Here is a 27,694-nt window from a genome sequence, read left to right as displayed (position 1 = left end):
GTGTGCTAAATTAGTTCTAGCAGACGTTGTTTGACTGTATTTATGAGTCATCATTTGGTCGATGACGACGTGCAGAAATATCTCCTGAGAGCAAGTGACAACAAGATTTAAACAGTCAGTCTTGTGGGTTGCGAGCAACTTTCACAGTAGCTAAAATATGGTTAAGATTGTTTGATTTTCCATACAAGTCTGTTCAAGCTTAAAACAGGAACGCTCTTTGTCATCTAAGTCTTAAATCCATACTAGGCATACTTTGACTTGCACTCTGTCTATTAAAACGCCAATCAGTTGGTCTGGGAATTACCTTAAGGTGAGGAATGTGCTAAGGCCAACAATCATAACTTTCAGCAGGTGAAGACAAAACCCAATTCAGTTTGTTCTGTGTGAATACAAGATCTATCTGCATGTAATCATAATCCACCCTGACACAGTAAATCGGGAAGTAGATGAAACTCAGCAAAGCCTTCAAACTTTGCAGGACACATAAGAAGCATCCAAAAAAAAAATCTATCTACTAAATGATTCCACAGAAATTCATAAATAAGAGCAGCTACAATTTGCATCGCATTTATGGTAATCCCTGGTAGTCCCTTTTTGGGGTTCAAATTATTACAATTATAGTGATCCAGTGTAGTTTCTGACTGTGAAGGCCATGTGCACATGTAATACTGAAGTCCATAACTTTTTTCCATAAATATTGACTCAGTAATTTATCAACTGGATAATAATGTTTATCTTCAAGACTCGCAATGTAAACTCTGCTAGTCACTATCAAGGAACATAAATTCTTTAGACATTGCACCATTTTAGGTTTAATATTACACTACATTTTTCCTTAAAGGTGAGGCTTCAGTTGTTTTAGTTCAGTTTAAGCTTTGTTACTGGCCGAGTCATTCCTTTTATCATGTGTGTGACATACGTAGGTCTCGTCTCGTGAGTAGTTCACGACCACTGTGAAGTGCCCACCGACAGCGATGACTAAAACGTCTATAATAAGACATAAAGTGTCAAGATATGCATAAGTTTCCATTTCACAGCTATTTAAATGTTCCTCCCTCTCAGCCACCCAAATAACATTTCTTTATTTATGTGCTGATGAAGCATACCCACACACACTGTGCTTCTGTACATTTGGCCTTGGCAACACTAAAGCTTACATCAGCAACACAACTGCAATGACAAGTCTATACATGCTGCTTTTCACACTTCTCTAACTGAGGGGGATGAAGGTTTAAAACTTAGACACCGCTGTTTTGAAGGACGTGGGCCTGTGATTCATCTCCAAACTATGGCTGATGATTAGACTCCAGCCAGGAGATGTGCCGTTTAACACCCGAAGATAGGGAGCGGTTTTACAATTAACATCAAATACAGGAACACTATCAGTAGATGTGCTGACAGTTTAAATGAGTTTAAATGAGGCAAATGGTGGGAAAATACCTGGTGTTTAAATGACTTATCATTCTGTTAATTACTCACTCTAAAAAGGTATTTCTTTGAAAGCTCACCTGATCGTAATGTCTGACACTGTTTTTGTTTTTTGTTTAATGAGTGGAATTAATAAAATAAAAAAGGCGTTCACTTTTGCCAAGAAGTCTCCTTGAAGTAAAATGGAAAATAACTGGCAGCCATTATCAGAACTGACAAAAACTAGGGCAGTGGAAATATTACCACAGCAGGTTTGACAATCTTCATCCAGTTTATGGCAGGTCACTTCTAATTTGAATTTCTTGCTAAATTGAAAAATTAATATAAATAAATTTATGAATACAGTTTCTCTGCATACTAAATTTTGATCAACATTAAAGGATTTATAGGTTAACTTAAGACAATTTAAGTTTCAGGTTCTTTGACTAAGGATGACTCACTTTTACTGGAGAGTTGTCTGGTCCCTCATGAGCATGTCCTCTCAGGTTGATGATGTGGACCTCCTCAGGCAAGCTGGTGGTGCCCCTGCTTGCACACCCTGACAGGATAGTGAAGCTCTTCAGCATGGCTTGCACTGGGTGTCCCGTCCCCACTGGCAGCAGCTCACATGGGCTGCGAAACAGCGGTCCTGCAGCAGAGAAACAATGATTCTTGCAATAAAAATAAATATTAAAGCATGTGTATGATTCATAGCCTCATATATTGCTGTCAATTTAAATCCAAGCAACATTCTTGAGGGCTTAAAAGGGAAACTAACCCACGAGTGACAAAAACTGCAGTCCCTCAAGTGGCCACTTGAGCAGGCCATACCCCATAGACTTGTATGTTAAAAAGCACAGCTTAACAACAGAAAAATCCTATTTATAGCCTATTAGAAAAGCATTTTACCTCTCTATATTTAAATGTCTCCTTCATAACTGCACAGGAAGCTTTTTTTAAAATAATTCATTCACTTTAACTTACTAAAATTAAGTTTTTGTTTTTTAATCTTGACACAGGCAGCTGTAGTTGCCACCTTGTCCTCACAGAACAATACATTTCATCTGTTTATGCTGCTGGTGCCTCTTAGAGAATATCTGATAGGATAATCTGGCCAATAATATGTAAGAAGCCTGTGCTCCAGTTTTTTGTTAGTAAAATGCTTCTATATTATTAGTCTGTTACTGAGCATTTATTGTCAGATATGTCTGTTTATTAGACCTTACTAACCTTTTTAGTGTGAGCGCATAACTTAGTACTCCAACCTCTCATCCACTGTAGTCCACAAGTGGTTTAGCTAGACTTTTTTAACACTAAAATTGGATTTTATGAGGTGAAACTTTTTAACAATCATCAAATGCTAAAAAAAAAAAAAAACCCCAAAAGCTACATGTCAGTAGAATGACTGGATACATTTGTTTTTCTGATTCCCCTACAATCTAGGTTTGTCCTCTAAATGGTGCCATGTCACTCACTCTAACTATATGTATGCTGAGGACCATGAAACACAAAAGCATCATCATCCCACAGTATTCTAAATATAAATGCCCCAAAGTAACTTCACCGATTTCCTGCAATGGTTACTTTTAACATTCAACAAGAACCAGGGTTTGCAGTCCACATCTTTTAGAGTCTGAGCAAAGGTCTACAGTAATGATTTAGTTCATACTTTACAACTTTGGATATGTCAGCAAGAAAAGAGCAATTTCCTGAACAATCAAAACATCTGGAGAACACTTGTGGTGTAACAAAACTGCATAAGCTAATTGTTGTTAAGGTCAGAAAGTAGGTTTTACCTATCATGGAGACTATTCAAAAATCTAAAATCTTTCTATTCTTAAAATCGGAGGTCTTATTTACTGCGAACCATCCCTTGTAATTGATATCATCATAACCTGATGCCCACAGTGTGGTTTGAACCAATGCTAACTGACATTGGATCAGATACAGATGTAGAGAAAGAACTGTTCATGCTCATGTTCACATAGTGGGCAATTTAAGGTTGCCAGTAAACCCAATCTGCATGTTTTCAGACTGTAGCAGAAAACCCATGCAGACACAGTGAAGCCATCCAAATCCAACAAAGAAGGCCCCCAGCTGACTGGGCTCCTTATGGACTGCTAGAAGGTCGTGCATTTACTGACTGGCTGAAAGATTTAGGCCTTCTGCGGGATTCACAGAACATAGTCACAACCTTAGTCCATTTGCTTATTGCCCAAGTTGTTCCCACACATAGACTTTACCTGGGCTGGCCAAGTGTCTTTGGAGTCCTTTATTCTTTTAGTCTTTTCTTTTATTTTGTTTTATCTGTCTGAGAGAACAACACCATCCATGAACGGTCAACCCTCTCACTTTTTATTTTAAAGTTCACCTGGTGGTAACCAGTACTGCTTTAGAGAACGCCTTGTCCCTTAAATTCCACTGCCTGCAGCTGATATCAGTAGTCCTTGTTCTGCTCTGGAGACTGACTTTGAGTTGGAGGGCCATTCTTAACCAGGACCAAGTGAAGCTATGAGGCTGCAAAGAAGGACATGGACTACTGTCGTCAGCTGCAGTCCAAGAAAATGAATTTGAAGTTCGGTGACAGGACAAGAGACTCACTAGAGAAGCAGTGGATTTTAAGCACAGTTATTTGTTTGTTTGTTTCAAACAACTACCAAATATAAAACTGTGTTTATTATTGTTTATCATTATTTACTTTTAGGGTACCTCCTTTTGTCCCAGTATACAATATTAAAGACATTTATATAAGGATTTTGGTCTTGGTTTCCTCATCATTTTTAAAGCATGTCATGCAACTGTCAACTCTCAGTAATTAAATGTTCATATTAATAAGTTTTTGGCAACGGGGCAACTGGATGTACACATATCTCTTTTACTTTCCAGTAGATGTTCGGAGTTCAGTCAGTCTGGCTATGCTTTCTCTTCTGCACAGTCAGCTATAATGAACATTTCTATCATCCATTAATGCTGTAATTCCTTGACCGGCACAATGTTCGTTTAGATTCACATGACTGCACTTAGCATTCACACTCTTGCATGATATGCAACTTCTATTCATAGGCCACAACCTTTGTGGTGGTTAACTAACCTAACCGCAGCCTGACAATTTCCTATGCTGTAAATTTCCTTTACGTTTTAAGTGAGTATGACCCACTTAAAAACAATGAGGGTGCAGTTTGCAGATGCACAAACCTCACGTGGGACTCGGGGTGGTACAAGAGAAGTTGTTCCGAGTGAGGTAACAAACAGCACTTTTACATTAGAAGGTCAAGTACACTATGAGAAAGAGTTTGGCCAAGTATTTTTTTTTCTTGGGGTCAGACCTCACAGGCTTGTGCCAGCCAAGGCCCGCTCACATTTCAAACACATCACACTAAACACGCAAAGGCTGCCAACAGCAATCAGATGGAACATTTGGAAATAATTAAAGTCTAAGTGAAAGACAGTTTGATAACAATGTTAAACTCTCCAACTGACTCCAAAAACACAGCGCCTCAGCGGTGGGGTACAGCTAGGGGGAAAGGGCTTTGGGGTTTTTTTGTTGCTCAGAACACATAGCTATTGTTTTCTCTTTCTGTGCCGCCAAATAAGCCTATGTTGGATCAGCATAAAGCCAGAGATCATGTATGGCATAGTTTTCCTCTCCTTGTTGTGAGGAAAACATCAGAGGACTTATTATTACCATGTTTTTCTCAAGAGACAAATCCCCAACTCTTCACAGACAGCCTCAGCCTGGACTTTATGCTGCTATGCTCTTGTTTCTCGTGAATTTACTACAAACCCAGAAAGATTATCTTTAACTCTTACTGAAAAGATACATATATTAAAATATGGCAAGGTCTTGCTTTAGCAATAAAACCACCAGACCTAATGGCAAAAACCTGTGGTGCATCAGTACGTCAACCCCCGCCTAACCCCCCTCCCTTTTCCTCCCAACGGGCCGAAGCCTATTCCCTCCCCAACCATGTCAGCACGCCTCACTCCCACAAACACGTCCGAGGGCACTTCAACTCACTTTTTCCCCTCACACATGGAGAATAACAAACAACTGCCAGACAAACAAAGAAAAACACACGTCTTTCTGGGAGACTGCCAAAAGATTACAACAGCTGCTGGCCAATGATGTGATTTTCTAATTGTTTAAAAATACAGCAGAACAGAGAGACTTATGGGAGAAAAGAGCAACAGATGGATAGAAAAGTAGGACATTCACTGTGACATTGGTTTTGTTTTTTTACAAAAAGGCAAGATCAGCCAGTCGGTTGCAAATCTGTACGAAACCTAAGCAAAAAAATAACAAATAAAAGTCACCAGATCTGTGTGGAAATAGCCAGTGATATTTATTATTCCCAGAAGATGATGATGTCTCTGGCCAATTATCATAGGCAAAATGTTCTCATGACAAAGTATATCGACAACTAATGTTTTCAACAATGAAAAATACAGCAAATAGTCATATTCCCAAGGGATGGATGGATGATCACACTAAGTTTCCACTGAAAATATTTAAAACTTAGAGGAAGACTACCTTATTGAGTCAACTGAAAATCGAACCCCCGGCTCCAAAATACATGACAAGTAATAAAGAAAAAAAAATCCATCTGTTGTTGGATAAATGGGCAAATGTTTTATAAAAAAAAAAGTTAAGAAACAAGGGTGTCTGTTCACTAAAGTCTTGGTGTGTTTCATTAAAAAAATTATCTATGCAGTGACAAGGCTTAGCTAAGATGTTATCATGTTATTGGTTTATTTTATTTCATATAAGGAAAGGTGTGACACCATGAGAGCAGCGGGTTACAGGATTCATCGTGCTTCCTGTGTTAGCGCAGTTCTGGTCAGAGTGATGAACTATAAAAAACAATTAGCTGTATAGTGTTGCAAAAACTAAAGATTCTCTGCAAAGCCAAAGTGTCAACAGCAAAGGACCAAACAAGATCGCACATAAACACGATGAATTATACACTTCAAACAAAGTGAACTAGTAATAAAGGTATTTGTGAATCAAATACATTAAATGTGTGTTGTGTCAGAGGATAAGCTCCACCCATTTTTCCTGTCACCTCTCCCCTTTCACCACAACCTATTTTAGCCCTGAAAAATGTTCATAATTTGTCCCATGGGACAGTTTTCATATTAAAACTGTGCATTAATATCGAATTAGCCTCTTCTTCTGTGCAACATCATGAGTCCTTTCCAGGACACTGTCTAAAGATATCCATCATAACTTCTAAACTGTAACACCTCTTGTGGAACAAGTCCGATGTCTTTTAACGAATACGAACTAGTTTAGGTGACACTGATCTAACAGTGTCACACAAATAGAGAGTGGGTGATCAAACTGAAACAAACCGTATCACATATGTCATTACCATCAGCATACAACCACAGTTGACATCAAAAGTTATACAGGAAATAAAACGAGCATCTGTTGGCCCTGCCACAGCGTGGTGTCTGCTGTCACCTTTCCTGTCTGTCTTTCTCCCCCCGCATCTGTCTCCCCTTCTCTCCAACCACCTCAGTCTTTGGTGGACAGCAGAGTGTGTCCTGTCCAGCTGCTACCAGTGACTTTAGCTGGTCAGGCAAAACACCCACAGCGCAGGAATGAGAGAAGCCGTTGTTCACTCGGTCTGAAAAGCAAGTCCACCAGACATTCTGCAGAATACATCCTTAACCCATCTCCAAAAATTTTAAACACTACAAAATCTCAGACATACTGCAAAAGGCACAGCCCTCCATTATTCTGTAACTCAATCTCACTCCAGTCAGCCATGTCAAATTGATCTTGCAAACTACATAAGAAGAAAAGAGCAGTAAATATTCACTGTGAACCCTGACAATTCTTTGTTGCAGAATCATTCAAAGCAAAGTCTAGTTCTCACAGGCCTCTCTCTGAAAAAAACACCTGCAACAAATGAAATTTAAGAACCAACAGCTACAAGGACAAGACAGCTAAATCTTCATCAACACCTCATCATCAACCTAATCCTTCCCATGTCGGATCACAAAACAAATTCATTAAAAAAAACAACAACTATGATTTGAATTCAAATTTCTTTGTGTACAAAGTTACAGGATTAAGATCTTTAAAAAGTGTTTATTAAATTAGTTTAAATGGTTAATATCTTTCATCTTTGCACACTTGTATTTCTTACAATGTGTTAACAGACGAAAGATCTGAAACTGAAAGAGAAAAAAAGAAATCATTTAGTCCACCTGCAGTCTGAACTACACACCTAGCCACCCACTGACCTCCCAACACTGTGTTCTGCTCTGTGGTTCACTCATCTACAACACTGCATTAGCAGATAGTCCTCTGTTGTAACAGGGCTCAGGGGGAGGGTTTGACAGCTGGCATACCTAAAGCAAACAAGCAAGGGCTCAGGAATAGATCAGACTTTATTTAGACAATAGGGTTTATCAGAAGATGGATGTTTTGGGCTGCTGTTCAGAGTCCTGCTGATCAACACTGAAATCTATGGAGAGCCACAATTAAACTAAAGATTACTATTCATCAGAAACTTCTTCGCAGGCAGCTTACAAGCTCATTATAAAGTATTATGCATCAGCACCGGCAACTATTGCAAATGTCACAGCGTCAAAACCACATGTAATAGTATAAAAAGATTTTGTGGTTTCATTCTGAAAGTGAGAAGTTCTACAGAGACACATGGCAAATAACTTTCACCGCTACGTTTGTTCCCGTTTACTCTACGTGGGCACACACAGGAAGATGTTGTGACGTGGATTTGTTTGAAATACTTAGTTAAATACTATCTTGATGCTTCCCTTACGATTTACCACGACAGAGGCAGTGTTTATAAAAGATTGTGAACAGATAATTTAGTATCTGGCAATGTAATGCTGAACTATGTCACTGTAGCATATATTTGAGCAAACTGCATCTAAAATGTACCTTTTTCCAAATTTGTTGTTCTGGTTCTGGCCAGGAATAAAACAGGAAAATATAAATGGCAGAAAAAAGAAGATGAGCTTGGCAGAAATTGTCGAGAAACCTTTCTGTGTTTAAAGTAGAAACATTGTTTAAAGAGTTTATCTCATGTCACGATGGCAGAAAGAGAGTAGTCAACAACACATAGTGCATTTAGACCAAGAAAAAGGTTTCTCCAAGTTAGACTGTTGCGGACGCCGTAGCTTCTGTGTAGGTCTCTTGCCTGTAAGTTCGCTGATGGACTTAAAGTATGTTTCGGCTGCAAACTACCCAGTTTCCCCTCCATCGCCACCTCAAAATGTACTTATTTATCTATTAGTTTATCTGGTTTTTAACTGAATTATAATGAAAGTTCAGCGATCAGTGAGGCCTGCACTATAACAACATAAGTCAATTTTAACACTGAAATATGCAAAGCAAGGCTCTGGAGTCCCAGACTAAAAACATGGAGCTGAAAATTAGCACAATATGGTGATCAGTATTTGCAGAGTTCACGACCAGGGCTTCCTGCAGAGTGACTAATTCTATATGAGAAAAGCACATGAACATGAAAGAGTAGCAGCAATGACTGACACGTACTTTAACCTGCTACCTTTTCTCCTTACCACCCCCTGGTTAAATGTTTATTTCTTCAGTTATGCCTTTTTGAGGATTAGCGTCAAATATACAGACACTGAGTCTAACAGAAACATTGGATATAGTGTGACAAGACCATGTGCAGGAAAAATTTATTTTCTGTAAAAAGATATTAATTATATTCTTTTATTTTTCTTCACTGTCTAAGCGTCACTGTGATAGTATTAGAGCTCAGATAGGAAGTGAGCATATAAATCCATATTAAGAAGGGAGAGACTGTGCAAATACTCACTTTTGATATATTTAAACAATGTGAGGTCCAAGCAGTGATGTCACTAGACACTTTTCACAGTCCTTGGCAGGCTACTTTTGGACCTCATTTGTTATACACTAATATCTCTTTCAGATATTTTGTTCCAATTCAGCAGATTATTCTTCCAGACTATTATGTGATAACGTTGAAGGTGATTAAAAATCCTGCTCTTGTTTTTATATATTCCCTGACTACAAGCTTCCTCAAAAAAAAATTTTAGTGAAGAAAACCAGTCTCTATATAATTTGACATCGTGCAGAGTACTGGTTGCTTTGCAGTTCGAAAATCTGTCCTGTTACTTTCAATTAATAGAACCAGCCTCATGCTTAAAATAACTACAAAAACACCAGGGCAATTGGAGTGGAATTGCAAGAATTTAGAAGAAATAATAAAATAAGATGGCCTGGAGGTAGAAACAATGTTGTAATTATGTTGTAATGCTCTAAATTTTTCTGTTTTTTTTACTATAAACAAATATAGTAGATGTCTGTATCACACATATCTTTGTTTATTCCAGTAATAAAATGCATAGAAACATAGGGTAAAAAATATATAAGTGCAGAATTCACATAATGTTATCACTATCAGATCTAAATCTGGTTGCAACACATTTATTTCATCTATAAAACATATACAGATACAGAAAAATCCACAGTTGGGAATACTATGAACAAGAGAACTAATTTCTCACAATGCCATCTTGAGATAACATACATGTATAGCAACATGTATACCATAGAGGCTGTCTGGGGATTGTACTGAATTTTTTCACATTATGCAACCTATTGTAACTTGTAGTGACTAATTAGTTACCCAGAGCGTGACAGTGTTGAAATCATGACTATATTTGATAGCAAGGTGATTGCACAGGTCACCAGATAGGAGACAACCTTTCTGTAAACAGTAGACCTAGACTGACTGCAGTAACTTTCAGAGAGATCTTTGAAGGTTTGCAAATAATTGCTATCTAATTTTTAAATGCAGACAGATTGCCAACATGTTCCCATCAGTCTGAGTAAGTGTTTGTTAATGAGCACACTTGAGGGCACTTAACTCAACTGCCTGCCAGCTAGTCGTATTCTAGTTCATAGTCCTATAAAGCACGCCAGTTGGTGAGCAAAAATGTAATGGTTAAATGTGAATTCCTGTTAAATTTGAATTTTTGTCTACATAGACATCAACAGATATGTGATGTTCGATGATTCATCACAGTTAATTGCTGTATTATCGGAAACACATTGAATTTAACTGCCAACATGACCTCAATCAAATTGCAGACTGATACCTGACTGTCGTATGATAACATTTATGCAAGGCTTTAGAGACAGTTTTAGTATGCTTGATAATCTCATTTTTCAGCAAACAAACAGTTAAAGTAAGACTTGGTCGTATTCTGTAAAATAGATACTGACAGAGCTGAACTCTTAAAGAATAATTTGCAGATGAAAAAGATGGTAAATCGCAATATATGTTATTGCAATACTCAGCACATTGGAAAATGCTAAAAATCAAAATAATATTGTTTCGTGAGTGTGTATAATGTCGTGATAATATCGTATCGTGGCGTGTCTGGTGATTCTAATGTCCAGGATGATGATTTCAAATGTCTTTGTTTATCCAAACAACCCTAAGCTAAAAAAGGCAGGTTGTTAATGATGTTTGCTCCTTTAATGACCAATTTATTCATGTAGACAAACTTCTTCTGTCATAGTCCCTGTGGCTGTCCGGCTGACTCATTCAGGCTACATGTGTTATTGTTTTTGTTTCGCTCTCGCTCTCTCTACCTTTCCTGCCTCCTCCCTGCCTAGGCGGAGCTCACCACAAGCTCCTGCATTTGGCCACACACCTGCAGGCAATTACACACCTGAGGCTCACCATCCAGCAGTTTCGTGGGCACTACTTAAGGTGGTGGCTCAGAGCTTCTCATCGTTGGACTGTTGTACAGACTCACGTTAGTGTAAGCCTGGCTTTGACTTCCTGTTTGTAATTAGATTTCCCTGGGCCCGTCCCTTGAGCCTTTCTTGAATTCCCGAGCGTGAGTGTTTGACTGAGCAGTGTGGCGAGTTTTTGCGTGGAGCGTGTTGGAGTACGAGAGCGGAGCGAGTGTGCGTGTGTGGAGCGTGGAGCACCAAGCGAGTGAAGAGACCCTTTCCTTGGATCCCCGGGGCCACTGATCTTTCCCCACACTTTGTATATAGTTTACTTGGTGTTTGTAAATAAAAGACCGTTCATTTCAATCTTTCCGTCTCCACTTGAGTCCGTTCAGTCAGCCCAGACACAGTCAAGATTGTGAAACATGTATATGTATTTTTACAATTAGAAAACTACCCCCTGTGAGTGGTGCATCTGACGTCACAGCCCTCTTCTACCATACAAAGAAATATACGCCCCTGTTTCCACAGAATGCACTTTGTTGCTTTCCACAGCATGGCACAGAGCCAACCACTTGGGTACAGGAAGTGATGTCAGTCCGTGTGCCAGTTAGGGACAAATCTGATATTCCCACAAAGCCATTTCCAAAGATAAACATACAGAACCTTTCCCCTGTGTGTGTACACATCCTCATTCAGTTCCCAGTATTTCTTCAACAATTCTGACTGTGTTTCTTCAAATGCAAAAGTAAGGCAGCAGCACTGCGGAGAACTTCACACGTTAACACACACATTCACTACATAGATAGACAATAGAGCCGTGGAATAATGTTAAGAAAAAGCCAAGTCAATTAAAATGTATGAAGAAGCATAGAGGTGTATCTTTAAGATATGCCAGTTCCCCTGGGAATGGGATTAAATGAATTGTTATATCTTTCCTTCTTACTGCAAGGCATAATTCCCATGGACCATGAACCTTAAAAACCAGTTTAGAGAACATAATATTCTACCCGCTTTTGTTTTCCTAAGGGGGTTTGGACTAAAGAATCACTAGCTCTGCAGTGTTGACATAAGCACAGCCCACTCACCCCTGAACCTTGAGCCACTACTACAGGAAGTGAGTAAAGCCTTTCATAAGGGTAGTGTAAGTTCACTTCACCGGCCCTCCTATGAAAAGGATTTATCTCTGGACTGTAAAACTTGGAGGCATGAGAGGAGGAAGCTGGAATAGGATGAAGAGAGGAGGGGCAGGGGAGAGCCTGAACGCCATTAGGGAAGTCATAAACTTCGCCATCAAAGTGTGAAGTCTGAAGTTAGATATCCCACAAATCTGTCTGTAACTCAATATCACCCAAACAGTCTTTATTGGTAGATTCATCTCAGCAGCTGGCATACAGTAGAAAACACAGCTAAAACAGACACTCATTTCACTGGATTATATTTTATCTACTGTTTGAAGGGAGTAAGGATATGCAGGCAAAGCTTCTTTTAGTTCCTAAGTATGTTAACAGGTGTTGAGATAATAAATTACCTTTCTTTTGGATGTAAACTTCGACGCTGAAAGGCAAGTATGGTCATATCATTCTTGAAGGTGTATGTTCAAGAGTGTCCAAATAAAGGGAAACTTGCTTTAAACCAGATCAATACTTACTACTAGCGCCATTTTTAACTTAAGTACACTTAAGTTAAAAATAATGTTACAAAGTGCTAAACAATAAGAAACTTCAATAAGTGGAAAATGGATTTCATAGAGTAAAAATTATTTTAATATAACCAGAAAAAAACAAATACTGCACATTAAAAATAGGGTGAAGTTTCTGAAAAGCATTAGCAGTTAGAAAAAGCCAAACAACAAAAATAGTTTTTGCAAAGAGATGTCAGAGTTTAACTGCTTGCGATCTTCAGGCAGAGAATTCCACAGTCGTCAGGCCTGAACTGCAAAGAACACCTATAACCCTCTCAGGCTCAAATTAAGTTTTTGTTGCTAATGCACAACCAAGTCCTGCAGTGGTACTTCTGAGTAAAAAAAACTCATAAAATATGTATGTGGGGTAATCAGGTTGTTAGTTTTTAACTGTTGCAAATCGGCAACGCCTGCCTTGAGAGGGTTAATGACCAAACGACTCTTTGGGGCTGCTAACATGCGTCAGGCAGTAACCAGAGTTCATATGCCTTAATCACTTCTGTCTCTTCAAATGATCCCAAACTGACTCAAAGCAGTGCATATCAAGACCCAACATGGTGAAGGACTTCTTTGTTCTTGTCACTGAAGATGGTTCTTTTTAACTGTTGCTGTATTTTTAAGACAAGTGTCTTGTGGTGGAATGAATGCAGACTTAATCAGATGACTCCCCGAAGGCACTGTACATTGCATAACGATCTAAATAGCATAATATAAGACATCAATCTACCAAATAATTACAGAGAAAGAAATGGGTTCAGGTAAGTGACTCATTTGACTGGTCCTTCTAGAAACAAGTTTTGCCACTTGGCCACCGTTTTAACAGTTAATACAACCATGTATCTAATTAATGAGGAGGGAGCCAAAACTTGAATTTCAGTAGTGATTGGCATATAAAAAACAGTTCAGACCTCATGCAAACCTCTCCAAAAGTTTGGTGAGTATGCCCAAAAATAAGATTTACAATGCTTTCCCACTGCAGGTTATACTTCTACATATAACATATGTACAAACATAGACGGCATTAGAGGTTTATAAGCAGCTCGAACCAGACTGCCAGCATCATGAGCATATTTGGATAATCCCACCAGAATTCTTAATAAAATATTCTAATTCACATTATAGATACCGTAAGCCTGTCACCACACAGCTGAGCCTGTTGAAACCTGAAACCTCTACTGCACTATGCATCAACTATACATGCAACATAAATGGATAACATTTTTCATAGTTGGGTTGCTGATTAGCTTTTTGGGGGCAGGATTCTTTTATTCAAGATTCTTTAAATTATGAATAGAAGGATTTCCGATTTGCTTCTTCACTCACTATATTTTTATATACCTCTCTGCGTTGAGCCACTACTTACTATTAATCTCTGGCCCTCTTCCACAGCATGTCTTTTGTTTTGTCTTCCCCCCCTCACCCGACTGGTCACAGCAGATGGCCACCACTGCCTGAGCCTGGTTCTGCTGGAGGTTTCTTCCTGTTAAAAGGGAGTTTTTCCTTCCCACTGTGGCCAAAGCACTTGCTCATAGGGGTTTTTCTCTGTTGTATTATTGTAGGGTCTACCTTACAATATAAATCAATTTATTTAGCAATGTATAAATACAAATGAATTAAACTGAACTGAATTTAAATTGCAATGTCTCTTAGCTATTTTCTGATATATCAGTATCATCATTTCTAATGACCAATAGATGTAAAAAAGTAAAGAAGAGATGAGAGAAACACTCTTTAAGAATGTTATGGGTGTTGATGTTGCAAAGTTTGGTCATGTTTAAGTTAGAAGGTTTTTCTTTGTAAATGCAGATCTGAAAAGATACTAAACAGCTTATTGTAGCTATGATTTATGTAGTATATAACATACTAGGTACTGATAGTGAGACTGGTCATTATTCATCAGCCCTGACAGATGCAGGAGGCACATGTTGGTAAGTGATCAAAAAAAAACAAAAAAACATGACCACTTACAAGCAGCATATGAAGCCACAGGCAAGCAGGCAAGATAGAAGCGGGTACATTTCTCCCTACCTCTCCATGCAGCCATAAATCAGAGGTCTTTGAAGAGATGGAAGACAAGGCTAATTCCCAGAGGAACACAGGAGCCACTGTGTAAAGTGAGACAGCTGGGAGAGACCGAGCATATGTGCATATGACTAAAGACTTTACTAGCTGTGCTACCACTGTATGTCTTTACTGATGGGTGCTGACATGTGCTGTCTGGACCCATAACATCAAAGCAAAGAAGTTGTCAACTCAATCGAGAAACAAGAAGTGGCTTTTCATATATATTTAAAGTAGTTGTGAATTTCCCAACTCTGGGACTAATATAGGCTAGCTTACCTTATCTTTAATAGATAACATCAGCTGAGAATTATACACAAAATAATACAGTAACAGTAAACAACAAAAATGCAAGAAGGAAGAGTCCTATAATGCTATAACAACAGCAACACAAGCATTGCTACAGCCTGTTATACTGAAATACCATAAGTGGCATGCAACAGCCATCAGCCAACCCAGCACAAATCAGTTCTCAGCAGTACTGAAACTACCCAAGCAGTACAGCATTTACCATGCAATGGAGAGAAATGTCTGTCTTGCTGCTCCCAGGGCAGCTTTCTCATCAATCACAGATGCCTTCAAAAGCCGTGTTTTTGACAACAGCTTGGCAGGGGTTTGGGAGCAGCCACATCGTCTGCATTCACAAAGATTTATATGTAGTTGTGGAAGCAGAGAGGTGTGCCCTGGGGTCTTTCTTCTTGTCCCACTAGATATCAGACTCATTTCATTTGTGCTGGATCATCTGCTTTGCCAGAACTCTCAATGTAAAGTATTTAATACAATCCACCCAACAGATTTAATAAAAAAATAAATCTGGCAGATGGACTGGGGATCAGGTGGAGATGAAATGTTTAAGTTAAGGTACGGTGTTTTAGTTCAATAACCACAATGTCCCTGTTATACAAAGAGACAACAATCTAAAAATAATTTCGATATTTGAAAGAGTGCGTTAAATAGACTATAGACAAAAAAAGAAAAACTGGGAGCCAGCATGCTGATCAGGATCACAAGGAAAGTGTTTCTAGGTATCAAGATGAGCCATCCTTAGCCTCCTCAATCTGACATCTGAATTTACACAGGCACACACCCTTACTTACCCGTTAAAATCATAAGCCTTGCCTAGTTAGGCATATTTGGAGGGGAATTTGCTAAAGCAATAAATAATAAGGAACTTGTTTAATCAATCATATAGCAGCCCAAAAATGTCTTTGTTCTTGTGATATTTTATAGAACTATCATCACTCATATGTGATAACAGGGGCTTTTGAGAAGCAGCAGGCTGCCATCAACAGAAGGCAAAGACTGAAACAATGCTGGGCCTTTGTGCCAGTAAGTGAGCCCAGTGCAAGAGAGCCAAAGAGGTGGAAAGGGCAAGTCAGACGGCATTTTCACACACACTGGAAGAGACTACATTCCACTGGGCTTCTTCAACTTTACAAAGGGGAGGGCAAAGAAGAAAAATGACTTGTCAAGTGCCATGTTGTCTCATGTATTAACACGCACAAAGGAGGCTTAGGAGGGCCTCTTAACTGGACAGTTAAAAAACAGAAAGTGTGATGAATAATTGGCCAGTTAGAGAGGACAACAGACAATGAATAAGCAAAGAAGATTTTCAACAAATAAATCAATAATCATGCAGCTGAAATGAGCTCCAGCCTCCCTTGAATTGGATAAGCAGAAGAAATCTTAGGATTTTTTTCTTGTTTTCTGTTTTGCAGATGCACTATTACAGTGCTTTTTTAAGTGTATAACAGCTCACTACAAGCTACTTCAGAACTACTCTCTGTCAAATTCTGAAAATCAAGTGGAAAGCATGTGTGTTTGTGATCTATAGCACGGATCAAGCTCTGAAGGTCTTACTGTCATTTTTTGGAAGTCACTCCTGTTTTCCAAGGGATTATTCCAAAACTGCGACATGGTCTTTCATCAGGACTCATCTGGTGGAAAAGGAGTGGGGAAGGTGAGGCCCCAGGAGGGATGAGTCTGTTGAAAGACACAACCTGGAGGCCTTCACTTTGCATCCCATATCAGGATTTTTGGAGTCATACGCCTAAATTTGGCATCTTTGCAAAGTGATGAAACTACACTTAATAAAAAAAAGACACCTCAAACAATATAATGTGATAGCCCAAAATATTTTTTCTTGCTGCTTCCGTAGGTTATCAGAACAAAGGGAGTCCAATTTTTTACTATTACTCTCTCATTCTTCAATGAAGTCACACTCCACATAACTTTCTTACTCTTACTCTCCAGATTTTTTTTTTTTTTTTTTTTTCCACGGGGCTGTTAAACACAATGGAAAGCGCACGATCACCCCAGCTGTCTCCCATTACTGGCTCTGACCAAAATTATTTACACGCCTGCTTACTGGAACTATGGAGAGAGTGAGAGCGAGAGAGGGGAAGAGAGAGGGTTGGGGGCGGGATTTGGTTGACTCCTTCAGATTTACGTAAGCATCCTCTTAACGGGATGCTGATAAGAAATGACAGACATAGAAGATCTTGTGTCTGTAGAAACTTGTCTGCTGCACTTCACTTAGGCACTCTTCCATGTGTTGGTGAGAGTCTGCTTTCAAAAAAGCTAGTATATGAGTTAGTAAATCAAACTAAATACTCCACCAATCACTTTACACACTTTACACTGTTAATTAAACTGGGTAATACTGCGGTTCCCTTCATTCATAAGTAAAAGCTATAAACACACAGGGCCGCAATGACTGCCTCCTACTTGACAGCACCGTTAAGATAAAGGCTTCACCATGGGGGAGAGTAGATCTGTAATTAGACAGACTCAGGACACCCGTTGCTATGTAAACATCCCAACCACTCAGCGTAGCAGCACACTGCCTCTGCGCTGCGCTGCTCCGGCTCCTCACATGAATCACAGGGCAACATCTGGTTTAGCATGCTGGAAGGGACTTTGTCGGTTTGGCACGCCGTGCGTGTGTGGAGTGTGTCGATTTGGACCAGACGACCCACGGCTGCGCTTACTTCTCTCCTCCCCCTGGCTACCCCACCTCTCAGATTACAGCGGTTGCACAATGCTCTCTGGCAGTCCTGACTCTTGCTGGCCCTAAGAAAGCACTGTGGATACACAGACAAACCTTTTGCTCAACTGTGGAGAGAAAAAAAAGTTACAACCACTTTTGGCACCGCAGTGACTCGCATCTGCCAGGAGTATAGAAAAATGCAGACTGAGAGAAGTTGTTTACTCTAATGTAAAGCTGAAAGCGAACATATGGACTCTGAATATGAGCACAGCTCCAAAATTCTCTCTCGTTTTATTTAACAGTCTACGTGGTTCTACAATGAATCGCTGGAGACAAATTTGCACTAATAGCTTGGTCATCCATCAAGCCACCTCATAAGTAAAATCAGGATAGACAATAAGAGAGAAAGTGCTTTTGCACTCAATAACGCTGGTGTGTTTTTCAGTTAGCCAACACCCCGGCCTTGTGCCTCCAGTGTAACCAGCATCCTGCCGGAGCTGTTTTTGGCAACTGTCTCAAATTAATATCTGGCGTGGCTCCTGAAAGACTTTATTTCACTGTAAAATCCACAGTCAGCCCCAATGTCACAAAATTACCATTATGGCATGCTTAGGATACGCAACCACAAAATGGCAGCGATCATATTGAGGGAGAAAAAAAAACAAACAACTTATAAACAGCAGAGTGAAGCAGCAGAGCACAGTATTGAAATATGGACATCAAGGTGCTCTCAGTCTGACTTTTAAGAGTTATGGGAGGCTCAGAACCTGGATTGCATTACGCTGAAAGAAGACTCATTGCAGACTAATCTAAACATTACGTAAGAGCACTCCTGACAAGTTTAAGGGCAGATGTGACTGTTTACACAGATGCTGTGCGATAGTAGGAATAGACAGTAAAAGAGAGAGAGGTGAAAGAAAGAGGCTGATGTGGTGTGGAGTGTCCGTGATGTGGTTTGGGGTAAAGAAAAACTGATAAGTTTCTCAGTGGCAGTTTTAAAAAATATTTGGCAGAAAGCAAAAAGGATAATGTTCTGAATGTGCTATTTGGCATACGTTTTCCCTTAAATGATAGAAAACAACCCCCCCAAAAAAACAAATCATTTGCCAGTAAATCAGTGAATACAGTCACTGCCAATACTCTTTGGAGGAAAGGGCATTTGGTTGTCAAACTGTAAATATCTGTCCCTTGTGACTTAGTATAACAATGCGTCTTACCGTGTGAGGAAGAATTTAGAGGAAAACTTCGTATGGGACTTCATTGTGTTGGAGATCCTGGCATTGTGGCAGAAATTATGCTTGCTCTACCCACAACACATATTCACTAACTTGCTATTGTCTGAGTAAGAGTCAGCTCTCTGGAGTGCGGTTCAAGCCCCCAGAGAATAAGAGAAGAACTTTTACAATAATTACCTATGGCGGCAATCAGACTGAAACTATGAAAAATGCGAACCACACATTATTCCTGTGCTGCCACAGAAAAACAAAACGGGATACTGCAGTCTAAATCTGGAGTGAGTTCAAGTCGAGAGCCGTACATTGTGAAACTGCTTTCTGTAAACAGGACATCTTACATTGTAAAAAAGAGACAAAACGGAACGAACACTTGAATCTGAATATGGTTTGTGCTCCTTTCAAGTCAGCGTGACAGATTTGTCATCAAACTGTAGGGCTAAGTGTCAGGATTGGGTCAGTACACTATGGGATTTGTTCAATTTACCAAACAAAGAAACCCACAGTTGAACTTTGCAGCCAGTGTAGATGTAAAAGCAACGAAAGTTCCTCTAATTACCTCTCATGGCCAACTCCACAACTACTTGAAACTCCACCCACTTCTAGTCAACACAGATGTGGCCACAACCGCTGACTACTCACCCGAAACAGAACATCAACAATTCTCCCAACAATTTTCAAGGTACTGTCTTGAAATTTGGTACCGATAATACTGGACCAGAGATTTTTAGTTTAACACTATTAGGATTGTTTTATTCCCTTGAATTTCTAAGCATATGCAGTTTTCTTGTATCCTGTTTGGATATTGAGGGAAAAAAAGTGGTGCAAATATTCATGCCTTCTTTCGTGCCACTTTATCTTCATTAGTAAAGATAAATCGTGATGGATCTGAGACTGCAAATAGGTTGACATTGTTAGGGTTTTAGCAAAATTCCCAGAAACTCATTCTAGTACCCAATTTCTCTACATTTTACAAACTAATTGACACAAAATCTGCTGAAGACATTCATGTTCCCCAGAGGAAGATCCATGGTGGATTAGATATATTTTTTTAATTTGGTCTATATATATATAATTATATATATATATAAAAAAAATTCAAATATTTTGGTTTTCAGTGTGATTCTTTAAAAAGTTACTGGCTACCAGTTGCCAAATTGCCATTCCAGTTTCTCCACACCTGTGAAACTGACAGGTTTTTATGCTTCCAAGGGGATTTATTCTGATGTCTTCATAGATCCATGCATCCATGTCCTCTGCCATCCAGGTCTGGTCCATACAGCAGTTTAAAAAGAGATTCCTACACCACTCTCCAGCTCTTCTGGAGAAACACTGAGTCATTACCAAGAGATAACATCTCTACAGAGATTTAATCTCCCCAGCATGCCCTTGCTCTTCCCTGGGACTCCTCCCAGTTGGACATGATCAGAACACCACATCTAGGAATTGTCCAGGAGACATCACCACCAGCAGATGCTTTTTAAGGTGAGAATAAAATTGTCACAGGCATTCTTGCCCCCTCATGATGTACTCTATAAATTTTGCTGATCCTCTTTGAGTATTCATCCATCAATATTCATATGAGACAATGCTCTGTCTTTAAACAACATGCAGAATTAACATGTACAGAGTTTGTTTTTTAAAGAGCAGCAAAAATGCTAAGAGAAGAAGATAAATGTAATCTTTTAATATCAGACTATTATAATTGTCATTGTGTGCATTTTAGCATGATAATGCCTTTTTTTTCCTTTGTACTGCTCAAGTGTACCAAAGCAAAGTCTCAAAGAGCTGATATGACTCCAGAGACTTGACTCTCTGTGTGGCAGGACTGTTTTTGGAAGTCTAAAGGCCGCAGTATACCCACGTTTCACAGAAACTTGTATTTATACTCATGGTTACGGCACAGGAAGCCGCTGCAGTATTCTCCGAACGATAGGTGTCACCATTCAGATAATATCACCACATAAGGGTTGATATAGGGGGAGAAGAAGTTAAAATGAGAAGCCAAGCCTGTGTCGAGTGTTTTTTGCGAAGTTTTTCGACAGCCTCTCGAGTTTTTAAAAACTGTCAACCTGTAGCACATACAACCACCTGTGTAGCAGTTTACTTAGCTATTTTCTCTCTCTTTGGTTTGTCTGTATCACTGCTGTGAATTACGGAGTACTTGGCAGAATCTGAGTCTCATTCCACCCAATCTGACAGATACACATAGGCCTGCTGAGTGTTTTGTATTCTCAGATCGAACTTGTCAGCACTTTCTTTAGTATAAATCCCCCTTACTCATGACTCTGACAAGCACTGTCTAGAAAGGCATGCTGGGAGAAGGGTGGAAAATCCCATAGCATAGGCAACATTTTGACACCACAATGTTTCAACACCATAACACCATAAGGATTTTTGCAAAGTTTGTATGATTACAACAATTCTGAAGCAGAGCCAAACATTCCGAATAATTAATAAGTTCCATCTTCCAAAACCATACTGGAGTTGTTAACACCGAGCTAAATTATGCACTTTAAAGTAACAAGTAAACTATCAGGGTTTATTTTTTATTATTTATCTCCTCTAATGCTATAAACTAAAATCATGGTTCACAAACTGAAGTATGAAGCAAACTTTGGTTTAGGAGATGGTTTTGCTCTTCCGGCCCAACCACTTATATAGATACAAACAAACACACATATATCTGATAACACCTAGTCTCACACGAAAAGCATAGGAAGTGGCTTGAAATGAAATAAACATACCTGCAGATACCAGGCAACATATTGCAAGAAGCATCAAGGGAATATGGGACCTTGTAGCCATTTTATTATTCTGCAGATTCCAGTATGATAAAAGTGGATGAACTGGCCGTTCTCCAGCGTCTCACAAAGGTTTCCCTTCTTGAGAATGGGTCTGCAGAAAGCCACGTTCAGGCTCCAGCTGCAAGTGAACAAAAATAAAAGACGTCAACCAGAAGAAGCAGGTTCAATTAAAGCATTTACAAACAGCAGGGAACTGGGCTCTGCTTAATATACAGCGTGGGAGTGACGAGATGAGACAAGGAGAGAGGCACTTAGGAGACCAGGGGATTAATCTGGGAGGGTTAATTGGAGGTTATGCATGCTTCAAAGGACCATGCTGCACACACCTTCCAAGCCTGTTAGAGTGTGCAAGTAGTTTGGGATGGATGATTGACTTGCTGGGTGTTAACAGTCCAGAACACGCCACAGGTTATTAACACACTTTAATTTAAAGAGTCAGGAAACTCTAGTGGGGTCTTGAGTAAGCAGCTTAGTACCACCGCACTAATTACCATGACTCTGACTGAAGCTTTAACTTAATCTAAGTGTAAACAGTGACGGCTATGACAAGGGGAAAAAAGAAATTCATGTACATTTATAAACAAAGAATATCCAGAATTTTACAGAGTTTCTCTCAGACAAAACGTTAAATAAATGGAGCATTTGCTGAAGGAAGTGATGCATAACTCCATTAACTAAAGTCACAATGCAAAGCGCATCTATTTTTGCTAGAAACTTCATATATACAGTATGCCATTTAAGTAATCTGAAATGGCTATTCCACTGAACAGACCTTGAACAGCTTTAAAACAAACCTTAAAAGTCAAAGTGACAGAAGGAAAAATCCTAATCATCTTGCATAGAAAGGAAAAGGGTGTAAAGTTTAATTATGAAAGTGATTTTTGTACAGTGAAAAATTAAATTGTTTTATTCTAGTTGATAAAACTGAAAAAAAAAATTCTGCCACTATAACCACATTCCCCTTCCTTCCGTGGCAAAGGTGGTGGAGTATGTAAGCAGTGCCAATGACTCAAGAGTGGCGGAAAAAACAAGAAACCAAAACTGATTTCTAGTCTGAATCAATCAAAAAGGTCACCTGTCTAGGTTTCACTTTTCAGTTTAAATAAACCGAACAACACAAACGCATTTCCCAAGTGTTAAGTGTCGCAAAGCTACAGATGGTTGACATGCAAGTGGATAAATAAGCTTATGAAAGAAAAGGGTAAAAGTAACATTCACTGGCCATATAAGGTTGTCAAAAAGGACTCAGTAGCGTGCAATGTCAGTGTGTCTGCTGGCAAAACCAACCCAAAGATGTCAGCTACTACCTTTGGGAAAAACCCATTATAAGAGGCTTGCAGCTTAAATGCTTTTTGATATTTTTAGACTCATCATGAAATGTAGAATCATTATATTTTGTAAATTCTTTTGCAATAATTAAGAATTCATTTTCATTTTTTTATTGATTTTGATCAAATCTTTGATTTAGCAGTATAATTGTAATTATACTTGTTCCTTTTTCTTTTTAGAGAAAAAATGAATGAGGCAGGAATGATTGAGTCAGGAGTTAGGCTCAGATGAGCAGGTGCTTTTGACCACGAAGTCCATCTTGCAAAAACAGCTGTGTGATATCTGCAGCTGCAGACACGGCTATTACAAGTATATTTTAATGCATTTTATCAAGGTTATAAATTCCAGTATCAGCAGCAGAAAGATGCCTTCAAAACAGTGCATTATAAGAGTCAGACCAGAGAAGCACAGAACAACTTCAGCAGCGAAGCAGATAAGGAACACATGGCCATGCTGTTCTTACATTCTGACAAGTATTAATAAAAACAGTACATTTGGAACCTAATATATCCAAATGAAAGCAAGCAAGCTTTTCCATTTCCAATAATCCAGCTCGTTGTTTTTCAAAGGGTAAATCAAGATTAAAACGTGGACTTCTGAAAGATTTATTTGGTGCAAACTTGTTCCGAAGAATCCTTTTAGCTCTGTCTAATTCTCAGTTGTTATGTGAGTATGTTCTGTAGATACAATCAAAACATTTCTCTAGAAAGATATGGTCCGCAGAAAACGTTGTGCAAATTTCTTCTCTGAGTGATGTCTGACTCTTTGTGGCAAGAAAAGTGAAACTGCTGTCATGTTAGAAGTATTGTAACAAGAACTGCAGGTGCTCACACTTTAAAGACACTGTCTCTAACTAGTATAGAGCTGTGTGGAAGAAACACATGTGCATCTATATAACCTGTGGTGAACTATACAGTGTATATAGGAAGTGATGCACAAAGTACTGAGGTGCATCACTCTGCAGTGCAAGCAGCTTGCACAGGACAAAAGGGCCTTTCACTGTGTGGCAGCTGCAAGGGCTGGGAAGTCATTTTGGAAGATCATGACAAATATTACACTTTCAGCTTGTCAGTGAGAGCCAGAGCGCTCTGTTTGATTTATGCCGCTCCTTGACCTTCATCTCCTCACTGACTAAACAAAGCTAAACTGTGTTGCAATACCTTTTGGGAAGCAAAGACCAAATCAAAGGCGACCTTCTTTACTTAAAACAGTGTGTAGCTCTTTTGATGTATCTATGGTTGGAATCACATTTGCACTGGGTTAGAATACTAAGAAAGCTGGTGGTAAAACAGCTTCTGAAAACCTATGTGCAAAAGATTTAGTCATAGCCTTTTAAAGCTGTTTTGGGTTGGAGAAGGTTTTACCTCCATGCTATGGTGATGGTTTTGTTGCAGCAACAACTCAAATCACCTCATGTGACTTCTTCTCAACCCTGACTGTCTAAGCCGAGCAAAGTATTTCTCTCAAAGAGAATCTGGAAAGTACATTATAGCATGCAGACCCCAGACTGAACGTACTGAACATCAGTGAAACCAAGCTGAATACTTGTGGTCAGTTAAGTGTTAAAGGCCTGGCTTATATCTGTGTCATCACGTATGCATACGCTGCAGTTAAGCGATGTCAAGACCCGAGGGCATTTACAGGGTTCCTGTAATCGCAAAGCCATGCGCAAAGAGAGCAATAACACAAAGGCTCAGGCCTGTGTTATATACTGCATCTTGTGGTGTATGAGTAAGATACTCAGGATTAATACTCATAAGTCATTTTGAAAATCATGTGGTCATATGAGCTTCTGAATGAACCATAGTGAGCTCTTCTGCACTTTCAGTGTCTATGGACTGTCACGATACTGCAATTTCAAAGTCGATACCAATACCCCTCAAAATATTCAAAAACATGTTTAACGCTGTGGGTAAAAAATGACTAAAGATTAAGATGCATATATTTTTTAGTAAAGATAACATCAATAACAACACCAATTTTCAATTGTTTGACAAACAAATACAGCAATAACTGCAACTGTTAGGTATCCACATATGATAAATATTTTAAGATTGTCTTAGGGTAGTGCAAAACTGTCTGCGGTAGTTTGTACTGTGTTTTTGGTGACATCAAGCTATATTTTTGTTGCTAATCAAATAGAGTTGGTAAAGTAAGCCGCAACTGTTTCTGTATAGCAGCTGGCAGACTTTTCTCAGTTTTGATCTGAGACTGTGTTCCCCTGTTAATGTATTAATGTTACAGATAAAATGTCACAATGTCTAATTTTCCCCTTAGACAGTATCAGGGTTTATCCTGCATTGAAATGGGCCTTTGGTGGGTGGCATGTAAACACAATCGGTTGGCACAGAGTAAAAGCAATAACTCTGTTTTACTATAATTAATGAATTTTCAGCCACTTGGTTAACAAAAACTTTAACAGACTTGAATATTCTATCAACAAAACATTTTAAAAACATATTTTTATGACAGCACTGGCGATCTTATCTCCAGACTGGTCTTAAAACTTAAAAGATGGCTTACAAAATGTTCCATCTATTTATGTAAACATACATCCATTTTTCAATTTCATTTTCATTATTTTTTATCCAATGTAGCACAGAAGGGGGTTGGAGTCTATGCCAGCCGACACTGAGAGGGAGGGATTGCCAGTCCATCACAGGGCGATAAACAAGCACAGAGAGAGATAAACAAACAATCACACTTATGGACAATTTAGAATCATCAGCCTAACCTAAAAGGCATGTCTGTGAACTGTGAGAAGGAGTCGGAGAGGCCGGAGAGAACCCATGCAAACAGGAGAACATGCAAACTCCTTGCAGACAGGCCCCAGCTAGTCGGAGGGTTCGAACCAGAAACCCTCTTTGTGTGAGGCTAACCGCTTCACCACTGTGCTGCCCAGATAAAATGCAAATAAAATACCTCATGATTTTGGAGTTTTAAGAAATTAATCTATAATAAAAAAATATATGTGGTTGCAGTAATATCCCTGAACTCACCGTCTGGATGTGTGAGGTTAGTAAAAATTAAACGAAGCAAGCTAAAAGAGTAGAGAAAATATCCTAAACATGAGCAACCATAACATACAAGTACACCGTGACTGCCACAGTAGTCCTGTCCATTTTAATCCAGTGTATGAAAGACACGTGTTGACACGCTTAAGTTTTTCTCTAAACTTCTTGCGCTGTCAGTCACGTTTGTGCCCACAGAAGCGCGCGGCTGAGAAGAGAAAGCACACCCGTGCGCGCGCGCACACAGTATCGCGCTGTTGTCAATCTGAAGGGAATACTTCACTCAATGTTTACCTGTGTTTTTCTTTAAAGCAGCTTTCTTATGAAACACAACCAAACCAGCAACAAAGAAAATTTAAGCAAGAGCTCCGTGCTGTTAGCCCGTAGCTTCAACAACAGAAAGCAGGAGAGCATGTCAGCGGAATCATGACAGATGTTCTGCTGGAGTTTTGAGCGGCTAAGTACACTGTAACTGTAAACAGCATTTTCAAGGGATTCACACCCACAGTGCTGCTTGACATTCTTTACATAAACCGTATCTTCTGGACACAAGCTAAGCGTTATCTAGTCAAAGCCTTAGGTCTTGAAAACAAGCGGACATACCATGCAGAGTCTTCAGAAAATGCCCAAGTAAACTTGGTTGAAGTTGAGGTCGCAGCGGTGGATGCGGATATCAACGTCGTTATTTCGGCTGCACATTCGCGCAGTTATTTTTGATGTAGTAAATAAAAATCACACTGAACGATGTCGACGGGATATTTTATCACTTTGTGTTCAAACAACCGCACTCGCTCAAAGTTTCTAACAGTTTACTACTATCTGTCTGCCTTTTTACTGAGGGCTTCATCTGGGGGCGGGGCCTGGAGGGAGGAGGCTGAGCTGCTGCTGCAGAGCTTCCCAAAGCAGGGTGCACGGTCTGCTCAGGAGCCCCTGCAGGAGGATCACAAGGTCCTTAAGTGATCGCACACACATGTGAGAGTGTGTAACTTTAATATCTCAAAAGGACCCTTCAGTCCCATATGAAACATAAAGACTGTAACTGTATAGGCTGTATAGGCTTGCTTCAGGTCAATCTCACCACATAGGCCAATAGAGTGATCTTTATCTACATGGAGGCCTATTATAACAGGTAATAAAAATATCTGGTTAATCAAGACTTCTGTTTGATGTGCACCTTTTGCTGCAGCAAGAGGACTTTGTTTTGAGTCATGAAAATAATTGTGGTAATAAAGGTGTTTGGCGGTAGGGTGTTTCTGTGTAATCCTTTGGCATGTAATGTCCAGTTTATTAAAAATCTCCATGTATAGGATATTGTGCAATTACAGTTTTACAAAATACCATGATTTATAACATATGACTTGGTATTCCAGTGACTTGCTAAAGAACAATAATATTTTTGTGAAAAGACCACTGCTGCAGGAAATCCAGAAGTTGTCGGAATGGTTGTACAGTTCAAATAATG

General features: G+C 39.3%; 1 protein-coding gene across 2 annotated transcripts in view; it reads right to left on the bottom strand.

The window, feature by feature from the left end:
* The window catches only part of tgfbr3 (transforming growth factor, beta receptor III), a 71,036-nt gene extending 44,019 nt beyond the window's left edge, over positions 1-27,017 (bottom strand). For both annotated transcript variants that reach the window (XM_063466097.1, XM_063466098.1), the window contains exons 1-3: positions 26,836-27,017; positions 21,833-22,010; positions 1,869-2,056 (exon numbers count right to left, since the gene is read on the bottom strand). In XM_063466097.1, the coding sequence (XP_063322167.1) occupies positions 1,869-2,056; positions 21,833-21,893 (249 nt within the window). In that variant the 5' untranslated portion in view covers positions 21,894-22,010; positions 26,836-27,017. The remainder of the gene's footprint in view (positions 1-1,868; positions 2,057-21,832; positions 22,011-26,835) is intronic.
* Positions 27,018-27,694: the final 677 nt, after the last annotated feature.

Source organism: Pelmatolapia mariae, linkage group LG23, assembly GCF_036321145.2.
Source record: "Pelmatolapia mariae isolate MD_Pm_ZW linkage group LG23, Pm_UMD_F_2, whole genome shotgun sequence".
Lineage (NCBI taxonomy): Eukaryota > Metazoa > Chordata > Actinopteri > Cichliformes > Cichlidae > Pelmatolapia > Pelmatolapia mariae.
Note: the sequence above shows the minus strand (reverse complement) of the source record. Positions and strands in the feature narration are given on the sequence as shown.